Source organism: Heliconius melpomene, chromosome 20 (genome assembly GCF_056956725.1).
Source record: "Heliconius melpomene rosina isolate 202511_hmr_F chromosome 20, ASM5695672v1, whole genome shotgun sequence".
NCBI lineage: Eukaryota > Metazoa > Arthropoda > Insecta > Lepidoptera > Nymphalidae > Heliconius > Heliconius melpomene.
Genome location: NC_140408.1, coordinates 10,107,648 through 10,119,735, shown reverse-complemented (window position 1 = coordinate 10,119,735; position 12,088 = coordinate 10,107,648). Strand labels below are relative to the sequence as shown.

The window sequence follows — 12,088 nt, the reverse complement described above, 5'->3', positions numbered from 1 at the left end:
TAAAGATTCTTTATAATAATTAAACAGTATGAAGTAAATTGTAAACTATGTCATGTATGCCTACATAAATAAAATACATATTATTATTTAAAATAACAAAAGGAATTATAAAGAAATTAACATTTTATATTATTAAAGTATTTATTTCGAACATTTAAATAACAGTATACTGTTTCATTAACTTCAACTGCTTTTTGAATCCATCATTTGGTTGTATCGCCGGCCTTTTTATTTTAACAAAATTATAGGCTTCTTCATAGTTCATGCCCTCATATTGAATTAAATAAGCGATAGTCACCATTGCAGTGCGAGAAACACCCGCATTACAGTGTACTAGAACATTTTGTTTCTTTTCAATACTATTTCTTATAAACGGTAAACATTCAGTCAAAGTAGGCTTTATTTTTGACTCGGGCAAATCCAAAATAGGAATAAATTTATGATTTATATTTGTAACATCCACATTAACACCTAAACTTAGTACATTTTTAATATTATACTTTTCAATGATTTTAACATCAGCACAATCTTGTGAGCCAATATATAAATTATTTACAATTAATATTGGTATATCATCTGGCTCTGTATCTACAATAAAGCCATAGCTTCTATCTACTAAAGTCCCAGAACCTTCCATATATTTTGTACCATCAGCACGAGTCACTACTGTTTCAGTTTCTTTAAGTTTTTCCTTTTGCTTTTTCAGTTCACTTAGAAAACTCATTTTTTCTTATTTTTTTACTAACAATATTAAAATATATTGTACTCTTTTTAGTTTTTTTTTATCGTTGATAGGCAAGCATTTGTCTGCTATCTCATCTCTCTCTCAAAAAAAAAACTTTTTTTAGTGATTATTCTTTTAACTATATATAACTGATGGTTGTTCAATAATTTTTGTGTTATCATTAATTTTATTTAAATTTGGATTATAAATCAAATCTTCTGGATTATATTTGACATCGCAAAGATATAAACCATCTGGAGGGCAGTTCTGAATGAAAGTATACCAAGAATGTTTTGAAGGTACTTGCAACATAACTTTTACATCATTTAGTTGTAACTTGCCTCTAGCTACTGTTATAAGAGTGCCTACCATTCGCCGAATCTGAAAAGAAGAGAGTTGTTTTATTTACTAAAATTTTATAGTGTTATTCCACACTTAGGAAAGAATATATATTTTTAGCTTAACCCGGTATCCTGCACATAGCAGAGTAGGCAGAGGGAACCTAATGTTAATACACTTGGTTTCCATTAAGACGCCGTTCCCTGTTGAATTCTAGATTTTTCTGAATTTGAGTGGTAATCGTACCCACGATCTGTCGTGTTTACTGTGTTTAGTCACACGTTTGTGCGCGCGCGCCACGACTCGCCCCTTTTTATTTTGAAATATATTATATAAGTTTGAACGTAGCTGAATTTCGAAATTAGCTTTCGTCTAGAGGTCGTCATGGCACAGCGGCACAAGGGTGTAAAACGACGGTTGTGGCTCCGATCCACACTCAAAGAAGTGAAATATTTATTTACGTTTATATTTCCATTTCTTCACTTTGGTGTCAAGGCAAAGCGCGGTTTTGAGTTCCGCCACTCAACACGCAATGCCTCCAGAATTGTGAAAGTGGGGAACGGAGTGTATTAACACTAGGTTCCCTCTGCCTACCCTACTGTGTGCGGGTTACAGCGTGAAGCTGATTTAATTTTTTTTTAATAAGTTATATTAAATTTTCGTTAGATTTAACGAGTTGTTTTGTGAGGATACATATTATTAAACTTTTCGCCTTTATCATATAAAGCAGGTTTGATATTGGATCCAGTTGAGACAATCTGTTCTCGATACTCCATCCAAATTCGAAGACTTGAGTGACACTCTTGTTGAGTAGCGAAGTTTAAACATGCACACTATCATACCGGAACATTGATTAAATGATTCTATTTATAGTCACAATGTATCCCACTACACAATAGACTTTACTTCTGTATCTATTATATGTTAAGTGTAAAATACTTCTCAGATATACCACTTGATTAACTTGTAATAGTGAGATATTAGTTTTACATTTATTCTGATTTTGCATTCCATCCTTTCTTCACTATTAAGACATATAAGGTTTATGAGTTTATTACTTTCCTAAGATTTACTTACTTGGTTGTGTACAAACCCCCTTCCAACGAACTCAATATCCCAATAATCAAAGTTTTTTTCTTTTCCGTTAGGATAGCTAGTAATGCAAGGTGCCCCCGGCCTTATATCAATAGATTTAATTTCCCTTCTGTTTTGTTTGTTTTGATTTAATTTGTCAAATTTTTTAAATGTTGTAAAATCGTGATAGCCTACTAGATGTTCCGCTGCCTCTTTAAATCTTTGTATATCAAAATTTCTTGATCTGAAAATATATAGTTAGGAAATTGTTGTAAGTATAAACTTAATTTATATTCATTTTGTATACTGTGAAATGCAGAGTAGGCAGAGGGTGCCTAGTTTTAAGACCCTGTTCCCATGCACTGTCCAATTTTTTAGATATTGTGAATAGAGTGACGAAAGTTAACACCATGTTTTGTTTTGATACCAGAGTAAATCCCTAAGTCGGAAATTAAACCTATAACCTATTACAATTTTAGTCAGTCTCTGTGGTACTAAATCAATAGGTAGAGTTCCTCTGAAAAAGGATGAAGCTGCTAGCCTCAGTGTGTAACCTACAAGTACAACCAGATATAATCTCACACCAATGTAATAGACTCTATATTATATTTAAATGTTTAGTTTCCCTATTATTTCACCTTATAAAATGACACCTTCTCCATTCTTCTATGGGTATAAATTGGCTTATACCACTTCCATACTCATCTACTTCTATATCTGTTTTTAATACTGCTAATCTACAAAAAACAATTGAATTGGAATTTATTTATAATATATATAAAGATTTGTATTTTTTATAATTTCACATTTTATTATTTCGATAAGTATTTGTAAACTTGGTGTTCTATTATGTATTATTTTTATGACAAAAAAACAACAACTTACCTATATAAATAAGTTCTTGATGTAGACAAAAACCGTGCATGAAAATTGTCATTCACTCTCAAGCATTTTCTTACAAATATACTTATTTCATTTTTGTGAAAGAATCTGTTCAGTTCATATGTAATGAAATGAGGCTCAAATATATTTTCACCTCTTTTTATTAAATCAAAATGTGCACTAGTATTTAATGCATGGACACCACCATCTGTACTATAAATATTTTTATAAAGAAACAATTATAATATTACATTTTATTGTGGAGCATGTAGCACAACATGTGGGGGTAAGCCCAGCAGCTATGTTGTTCGATCCCATTCGGGGGAATGAATCTTTTAATGTTTTCGTCTTCTTGTTCTGGTAAGAAAACAAAGCGGAGCGTTGAGTTCCGCCCGCTCCGAACGCTCGGCTTCGGAATGAAACCAAACTACACATACAAGTTACAATATAGGGCTTACCGGCTAGACAGAATTAGGTTAGGATATTCCAAAGGTTTTAACTTAAGTAAAGCTATTTCCATTACACCTTGGACACTGCTAGGGTCAGGGTAGTTACGTCCATCTTTAAGCCACAACTTTTCGGAAGCTCTGTCAGGCAGTACAATACGTTATATTTAGTATAATATATATGAAATATTATCGTATAAGAATCAGCGCAAATAATAATATTGAACCTGCCTAAATTTAGTACCTATATATGAAAAGAATGTTAAATATCTTGCTTTCATGGTTGTTTATTTCAAAATATTAAATTCTATTAATTGAACTTTGGAATAAAGCTAAGAATAAAGGTTATTATATCAATATCGATCTATAATATTATAAACCAAGGAACATATACTAGAAGAAGCGTAACTCCCATACAAAAAATTTTGCCAATAGCTTTACACGCTTATACTACTAGCGCCGCATTTTATAGCACCAAACTTTTTCGGAAAAGCGGGAATATTCAAATTCAAAAGCATAATTACTAGTACACAGTATTAGGGTAATTTTAATTGCAATTAACAATTAAATATTAATAATAAAACATCTGTCTGTACGGAAATCAAAATTACCAATTAATTTTGATTGATCATAATAAACAATCAATTGTGATTTCCGTACAAGCAAAATATGTTAAATTGTTAATATTTAATTGTCAATTACAATTAAAATTACCCCAATACTGTAATAAAAAATTTTTAATTATTAAATTTAAATTAAAATGATATTGGTAAGAATAATATTAAAAGAATATAAATATGAAAAATGTTTTATTTTATATCAAACATTAATTACAAATGGCTGTTTCACATTTCTAATGATTTATTATACACTGAACTGGGAATTCTTCTCGAGGGGTCCTTCAGTTGCGGCCTGCAAATTTATATATAGTTGTATAAAGGAACAATAAGCCGTAATAACCACAGTAATAATTTGGTTAATTTAATACAAGTTTGCTTTATGAAATCGATTTTTTAAAATAAACTTATAATTTGTTCCTTTTCTAAACAAATAAAATCTTTTTTATTGGTATTTACATGTTTTAAAAATACTTACGGGAGAGAATGTGAAGTTATTGCAACAAGACATCCAACTCTTCTGGTGCTATTGTTTCTGCTGGGTTGTCAATCATAGGGGACTTTTCCGTGCCATTGAGGACATCAGCGTGCAGAGCAGAGTGATTTGGTGTTATGAAAAAAATGACACGCGAATTTAATTAAACATTGAAATATATTATCAACTAACACAACATATTTGAAATTTAGATTATTAAACATCCAATTTAAAAATACTCTAAAAACTTACTGCGGGAGTCCCCACTTCGAGGCTCAAGATTTCTGCAGCTTCTTTTTCTTCAGATTCTGAATTGTCATTGCTGGTGTCATCTTAGACATTCATTCTAATCTTTTTTTCCAATGCTTTGCAGTTATGCTTTGGAATGCTGGCTTAACTGTAAGCTGCAAGTAGCATAAGTATTAGTCCGTTATTATTTATTATTAACACAAGTATTATTATAATTATCATGTTCATTATTACATATACTTTTCTTAACTATCCTTTAAGTAGTCATATCAAAACTAAATTTCCAGCATATATGGTTTTTATTGAATATTAATTATTTTCAATTGGAGCAAAGAAAAACTTGGCATTAATTTACATAAATCATAAAAGAATATTTTATTAAATATTATAAATTTAAATATTTCCTAATCTTATTATTCATTTTATTTTCTTTTGGTAATTTCCCTGGGAGTTGTATCACAAATTGTACTCACATTTAAGGAATGGAATTGTAAAAATAATGTAAAACATAATAAAATACCTCTTCTCATGCTGTTGACTCTAAACCAATGTTTTTATGTTATCTTCACATCTTGCTCTATTTCTCAAATTTTATATTTTTTTAAAAGTTAATGTCCGTTGCTTTAGAAGGAATCTCTTTCATCTGTAAAAAAAGAATTCATTTAAAATTCATATTATTGCATGTTTGTTAGTTTCTACTGATATTTTTTTTATTTTCAACTGGGCTTTAATATTATAATTATAAAAAATAAAATAAATCAGCTTCTCACTGTATCCCACATACTGTAACTGTGTCTTACTGGTAAGACACTCCTTTGCCTAAGTAACACTAAATATAAGAGGCAGTTGAGGCGCAGCAGCACAAGGGTGTGACTGTAATGCAACGGTAGTGGGTTCTATCCCCACTCAAGGAAACAAAATATTCTGATAATTTATGCTTTTATTTCCTTGCTCTGGTGCAGCGTGGCATTTAGCTCCGCAACTCAACTCTTAATGCCTCCAGAACAAGAAAAGCAGAATGCCTAAAATATATTTACAATGGCAAAAAATAACTTTACCTGAATATATACCTCTAATAGTTAATACCTGAATAGGATGGCCCAATTATATCTGGCACAGCATATTATATGCTTAGGTTTGCCTTTCGCTTTTATAAAAACATGACATACTAATCACATAAGACTATTGGTAGTGTAGGTAGTGTTTATAGTATAGTAATAGTGGGTGTAATGACTCCAAAAAAAGTCTTAGGCCAACAACATTTGACCCAAGTCTGTGCCCTGAAACATGAAATAAATTAAGGTGAAAAAAACCATAAAATATAGAACTGTGCTACTTATAGATTTCTTTCAAAAACAAATAATTCCTTTCTGAAATTATTTTTAATGACCCTAACAGCAATGTTAACTGAACACGCATATTCTAACATTTACTGCTCTCTGATATTAACATTTTACATAATAGGTTTTTACTTAAATTTGGAAGTTGTGTTAGTATTGATTTAACAGCTACAAAACTTCAATCTAAACACTGGCTACCAAATGAATAACGTAATTATAATGCTTGAAGGTATACTCGCAATAAGAGTTTGATTTTTAAGTCCAAAATATATCATAAAATAATTTTCATTACTTGCTTTATAATATTTGTACACTTACTTCATAATATTTAGCTTTCCTGTTTTAAAACTATAAAAGACAATCGCCATATTGCAAGCACGTGTTTTAACAAACTCTTCAATATACTGACACGAAACCACTTAACTTAAAGTACATCTTTTCGTTAACTAAATAAAAAATATATTAATTCGTATACACACAAGAATTTTAAAAATATCAAATGAGAAGATCAGCTAAATCACATGGAACAACAAGATCGACCGCCATGTTAATTAACCCAACCCAGATAACATTGTTGCCATTGACAAATATAACAAAATAAACAAAAAAGTAACATGTGGAAAATGAAATTAATATTATAAAAGTCCAATATATTGTATAATTCTTTTTGTCTAATATTCTTCAGCAGATAAATTAAATTCATTATAATTAAGCAAACATGTATTTTTAATTCCACTTTAACAAACCACTAAGTACAAAATTGCAGCATTGTAATTTGTCTATTATGTTAGAAATCTTGGTACAATATATATTTCTGTATAAAATATACAAATTATGGTTGGTACACAAAATTAAAATAGTAATGTGAAAGCAAGTTTGAATCTTGTAACGTAGAAGCAGCCTGGGAGGTCACGCCTAAACGTAACGTGGAATGAATTAATTAATAATAATAATAATTCATAATTTTAGCACCAAACACAAACACAGCCAAAGAATATCTATGTGTGCAGGCAAAACTTTTAATATGGGAGTTGATGGACCCTGTTATAAACATTATTTCATATTTGATTTGATAACAAATCATATGTCAAAACACATTTATAAGTACTGCCAGCATGCAAAGGGCTGCCAGTGGCAGATAATTTAATTAATATGACTATTTATGTGGAAATTGCCACTTATATTATAATACACCATTTTATTGTACCATAACCAACCACAACTAAAATTAATATCATATTTTATGTTTGAGAATCGGATCGTTGTTCTAGGATAAATCCTTGTGCCAAAGAATAAAGACAAGCTGAAAAATCTTTTTAGTTTTTAGTATTGTATTTTTTTTAGTATTTAAGTTACCGTTTGCATGTCAGGAACGTGCGCGCTCTTAAGCGTCTAGAATCTAGATGGTATCCACATATTTGTGATGGATTGGACGATTAGAGCTTGTGGACGTCTGGCAAGGTGGCAAGCCTTGACAAGCGTGTAAGCTAGGAATTAGAATATTTAGATTTTTGACGTTTGCCCCTTTTACTTTTACATAGTAAACGTCACCAGCGACAGTTTGTATTTGTAAAAATGGCTCAAAAGACGTGGCATTTGTTATGTGTTATAATACTAATATTTACAATTTTATCACACGTTGGTGAATCAACTTCGACTTCAGCGGCGCCATGGTACGAAAATCTTCCCGCAGTCACGATGGACTACAAAGTACACATCGACGCCGGCAAAGAAGACTGTTATTTCCAATACGTCCAACCGGGCGCTACATTTTACGCGAGTTATCAAGTAATTAGCCTTTCTTTCTAATGACATATGCTATCTATTTAAGTTTTGCTCTAATTGCAATCTTTGAATAATCCTCTCAAAATACAAATGTTTATATTAGTTCTTTTATTGTGTAGGTGTTAAAAGGTGGTGATGGAATGTGTGGGTTTGCTGTGCGGCATCCAAATGGTCAAATAGTGCACCCATATGAGTGGCGTCAGAGCGCAGAGTATGCGGACCAATCCAGTTCTGGGGGCTATTATGCAGTGTGCATTGATAATCAGTTCTCAAGATTTGCAGGGAAGCTAGTCAATTTGTACCTGTCTGTTATTAGATATGATAAGTGGGAACAATATGCGAAGGAAGTGGAAGAGCTAGATATGAATATTAAAAATTTCACTGTGAGACACATAATTTATTACACTTTTGAAGTTGAAAAACATTTTTTTAGTAATTTGTTAATTATTATGTTATTTCTTTCAGAACTCAATCCAGTTTGTGGAGCGTAATGTAAATGACATTTTGCAATATCAGTATCATTCTAGGGCAAGAGAATCTAGGGATTATAATTTATTACTTGACAATAATACTTATGTATTAAGGTATGTCTTGCTTCAAATTTATAATGTTACACATTCCTGCATATATAATTTATATTTTGCTATATTGAAAAGATTAAATACTTTCTTGTCTCTTTAAATTTCTATTAAAATGCAATAAATGACATGTTTATTATATTTTAACTTTGAATAGTACAATATTTATATTATAATAAAATAATAGATATATGTCTATTGTAATATACTGTAATATATTGTAATTACTGTAGTAATTATATATATATTTTTGATAATAATTCTACTGATACTTCAAAGTATCAATACTTTTATGAGTACAATACTCTTTTTTTTCAATACTACTCATGAGTATCAATATTTTCTATCTGATACTGTGTCCCTAACTATGTCCCTGTGGGATGTAGTTAAATTATTTAATTAAACATTTTCTCAAAAAGTATACATACAAATTACACACTATAAAAGCTGAAGTTTAATTTAGTTTATAAAATTCCTTGATGATGGAATAACTTTTCCTTGTAAGATTTCAATATCCATGTCAAATAAAATATGGAGATATATCACCTTATAATTTTCAATTATTTTTTGTCTAATTTTATTATATTTACATATCACATTTAATTATTATTTGTGACAGTGATACCTTTGAAACAGACTGGAGCAAGCGTTTCATTCCCATGTGACTGTGTAAACGTGTCAAATTGTGGGTTCGATTCTGACTTAAAGAAATAAAATATTTCATATATTCATATTTTATATTCCTCGTTTTGATAAGTAAAGCAAAGAGTGTCTTAGCGCAAGGTTCCGAGGTTCACTCGGCCTAGCTGGTATGTGTGGTATAGTGTGAAGCTAAAACAACCAAAACCTATATAATAGAATCTGCAACCATATGCTTCTGCTCTATAATATGCATTATTATTAATAATATGATTTTTTATTCCAGGTGGTCTCTTGTTCAAATCCTAGCTGTAGCAGCGACTGGCACACTACAAGTATATTTTGTAAGAAAACTATTTGAAGTTAAGGATAATTCTTCTAAAACAAGAATTTGATTCAATTTAGAATTTTAAAGTTAAAATGATCAATACTGACTGAATATAATCATTCCTGGAGCTATTTCTCAAAGTACACATCTGATCTCTCATGTTTTTTAATCATTCTTTCTAATCTTGTATGTAAAATAACATTCTATATTTACGTTTTTTACATTCTGTTATTAAAATAGTCCTCAACATTGATATAAAAATATAATAAATTAATCTTTTTTTTCTAACAATGATAGGTTAATGCATTTCTTTTTTACTTTTTATAAATGTTAGTCAAACCTTCCACATACTCAGCTAAATAAAGACATAATAAAATGTATTTCTATATTTATAAATTGAATTTAGTTTTTATTGAATATTATTATTTTTGATTTGTTTTTTTTTACATGAAAGAACTGTTGTTGTTGATAATGTATACTAATCTATTGGAATATTTTTTTACCATTACTAGTGTAAAATTGGTAACTGTATTAATTTTAAATATTATATATAAAAATGTGAAAAGGCCTTAAAGTGACAAAAAACAATATATATAATAAAATAAATTATAAACATTTATGACTTTTATTCATGTCACTGAGGGGTCATCCATAAATACATCCTACGTTGAGGGGGGGTTTCGATGATGTTGGATATTGTGTGCTAAGTCGTAAAGAAAAACTTATTTTCATTCAATTTTATTATAATTTTAAAAAATATAATATAGAATAAAATAAAAACGCCTGGTTTTAAATCATGTTGTGTACAGCCGTAGTAGTCATAAGCATATAAGTTGAATTTGAAAGAAGTCAATTGAATTAAATATCTAGAAATATTAATTGTATAATTTTTAAAATTGCAAAATATGTGATGAAACACTAACATGGGGGATTTCACCAACTGTAGAATTACGACGAACGATACGGACCAATTTAAATAAAATTAGGTCCTAAGTATTAAAAAGCAAAATAAAATTCATTAGAATATTTTAATATGAAAAATTATATTTGATGGTAATTACAATGTCATCTTAACTAAAAACTATATCTAAGTTTATACATACACAATTGTAATTTAAAATTAACATTTTTATTATACTTCATTCTGTTTAAAAACAGATCTATTTTAATATTACAATACAAAAACAATAACTTAATAAAAAAACGTTAGTATTTTCAATTATTTGAATTAAAAAAAGGAATGTTTATTGCATAAGTATTTTCAATTATATTATCTTAATTTCTTACACTCGCACACATTGACTAGTTAATTTTTAAACAGCAAGCGAGTGTGTATTGATAATAAAATCTAAAGCAAATAAGTCAAATATTTAAATTTAAACAAATTTCTTTCAACGAAAACATCAATGCCAAAATATAGGCAAAAGGAAACATCCATTCTGCCAAATATTTTAAGCTTAGGTTGTACATTTGTTGGTTATTGATTACTTTCTAAGTGTATATAATTAAAACTATATTATTTTCTCAATTTCTGTACATTAATCTGTGAATCTCATACGTAACTGTACACTTCACATATACATAGCTACACTAAGCGTGTCGTTAAATTACGAATACATAAGTATATAGCATTAAGTTAAAAGCACCAACATTAAATTCTAAATTATGGTGCGATAAAAAATTTCAAAACGGTCTTAACATTAAGAAAGGCAATCGGACGGACGTTTTAATTTCTTCGAGCACATTTTATCATCAATCTCATTTAGCTGCATTTATTTGAATATATTTACCATATTTTTCTTTAAATGTTTTAAATTTCATATACGAAATTATCTCTTAATATTGTATGTATTTATCAATATATACAATATTAAGATTTGTTAAATTATTTCATTGACCTTGTGTTTAAAATATACCTATTCAACTTCAAAATGTAATTCCATTCCGTTTTAAGAAATAAAATATATTATTACTGTAACATATACAAAAAAAAATACCATTTTTTTTTGTATATGTTTATAATACATTTAATTCAGCATCAGAACAAGTGAGGGTTCAGTAACACATTTTTTGTTATTTCATTAAAATTGAATTGACTCACATTGATTACAGTTATTAGTTCCAAAATTTCATACAGATAATATGAAAGTGTTTTATTCAGTATCAGTGTTGTCCAGTTACAAATCTATCAGATCAATCGCGCCTCCTGTCATCTTTCAGTGTGACAGATGACAGGATTGGTTACCTATCATCTGTCAGTGTGACACGGCAGGTTTCCGCTTCTGGCCCAAGTAAGTGGCAGACAGAGCCAGCAGGCGGTACCGCTGGCGCAGGTTGCGAGCGCGCACGTGCGGGGAGGCGATCTCAGTGGCGTAGGCGCCAGGGAACCAGCCCGCCTCGCCGTCACGCGTGCGCTCGCCGTAGTACCAGCCTGGGGGGAGGAGGGAATTATTATATTCTAAGATCGGTTTATGAAATTTTAAATGCAGTCATAGTCATAATTTGGTGTGACACATTTCTAGAATCCAACCTTCAATATTATGACTACAGATTACCCCATAATTCATACATCAATTGATGTATAAAATAATAGTAATGTACATCCAGTACAT

General features: G+C 29.8%; 4 protein-coding genes and 1 long non-coding RNA gene across 17 annotated transcripts in view; 1 reads left to right on the top strand and 4 right to left on the bottom strand.

Moving 5' to 3' along the window:
• Nucleotides 1-122: 122 nt before the first annotated feature.
• Mkp (MAP kinase-specific phosphatase) lies at nt 123-724 on the bottom strand. Its single transcript, XM_085204699.1, has one exon. It carries the CDS (start codon nt 722-724, stop codon nt 155-157), a length of 570 nt encoding a protein of 189 aa, XP_085060825.1. The 3' UTR covers nt 123-154.
• A 135-nt stretch (nt 725-859) lies between these two features.
• On the bottom strand, nt 860-4,082 carry LOC146527912 (tRNA pseudouridine synthase-like 1). 4 transcript variants are annotated; one of them, XM_085204695.1, is made up of 6 exons: nt 3,697-4,080; nt 3,478-3,606; nt 3,023-3,232; nt 2,776-2,874; nt 2,141-2,381; nt 860-1,105 (listed from the first exon to the last, which is right to left on the bottom strand). In XM_085204695.1, the coding sequence occupies exons 1-6, from the start codon at nt 3,744-3,746 to the stop codon at nt 860-862; spliced, it is 975 nt and encodes a 324-aa protein (XP_085060821.1). In that variant the 5' UTR covers nt 3,747-4,080. The 4 variants fall into 4 exon arrangements, with proteins under 4 accessions (XP_085060821.1, XP_085060824.1, XP_085060823.1 ...); XM_085204698.1 differs by having other exon boundaries at nt 3,693-4,077; XM_085204697.1 differs by having other exon boundaries at nt 3,710-4,076.
• Nucleotides 4,083-4,259: 177 nt separating this feature from the next.
• LOC146527911 (uncharacterized) lies at nt 4,260-6,729 on the bottom strand. Of its 3 annotated transcripts, none has more exons than XR_014879170.1 (6): nt 6,465-6,729; nt 5,877-6,086; nt 5,327-5,449; nt 4,810-4,961; nt 4,561-4,642; nt 4,260-4,377 (listed from the first exon to the last, which is right to left on the bottom strand). It is a non-coding gene; the product is annotated as an uncharacterized LOC146527911 (long non-coding RNA). The 3 variants fall into 3 exon arrangements; XR_014879168.1 differs by having other exon boundaries at nt 5,865-6,086; nt 6,465-6,728; XR_014879169.1 differs by having other exon boundaries at nt 5,893-6,086; nt 6,465-6,728.
• Nucleotides 6,730-7,577: 848 nt separating this feature from the next.
• loj (p24 family member logjam) lies at nt 7,578-10,088 on the top strand. The gene is made up of 4 exons (XM_085204694.1): nt 7,578-7,934; nt 8,051-8,314; nt 8,397-8,515; nt 9,435-10,088. The coding sequence occupies exons 1-4, from the start codon at nt 7,722-7,724 to the stop codon at nt 9,541-9,543; spliced, it is 705 nt and encodes a 234-aa protein (XP_085060820.1). The 5' UTR covers nt 7,578-7,721; the 3' UTR covers nt 9,544-10,088.
• A 402-nt stretch (nt 10,089-10,490) lies between these two features.
• The window catches only part of Exn (Ephexin), a 93,530-nt gene continuing 91,932 nt past the window's right edge, over nt 10,491-12,088 (bottom strand). For all 8 annotated transcript variants that reach the window (XM_085204148.1, XM_085204147.1, XM_085204153.1 and 5 more), the window contains one exon: nt 10,491-11,907. In XM_085204148.1, the coding sequence (XP_085060274.1) occupies nt 11,732-11,907 (176 nt within the window). In that variant the 3' untranslated portion in view covers nt 10,491-11,731. The remainder of the gene's footprint in view (nt 11,908-12,088) is intronic.

Bases quoted from the DNA above. Each gene is read 5' to 3' on its own strand.
- Mkp (XM_085204699.1), bottom strand. From the start codon at position 724: ATGAGTTTTCTAAGTGAACTGAAAAAGCAAAAGGAAAAACTTAAAGAA.
- loj (XM_085204694.1), top strand. From the start codon at position 7,722: ATGGCTCAAAAGACGTGGCATTTGTTATGTGTTATAATACTAATATTT. The intron at 7,935-8,050 runs GTAATTAGCCTT...TTTATTGTGTAG, and splicing joins CATTTTACGCGAGTTATCAA to GTGTTAAAAGGTGGTGATGG. The intron at 8,516-9,434 runs GTATGTCTTGCT...TTTTTATTCCAG, and splicing joins AATAATACTTATGTATTAAG to GTGGTCTCTTGTTCAAATCC.
- LOC146527912 (XM_085204695.1), bottom strand. From the start codon at position 3,746: ATGAAAGCAAGATATTTAACATTCTTTTCATATATAGGTACTAAATTT. The intron at 3,607-3,696 runs GCAGGTTCAATA...ACTGCCTGACAG, and splicing joins TATATAGGTACTAAATTTAG to AGCTTCCGAAAAGTTGTGGC. The intron at 2,875-3,022 runs GTAAGTTGTTGT...TGTTTTTTGTAG, and splicing joins TCAAGAACTTATTTATATAG to ATTAGCAGTATTAAAAACAG.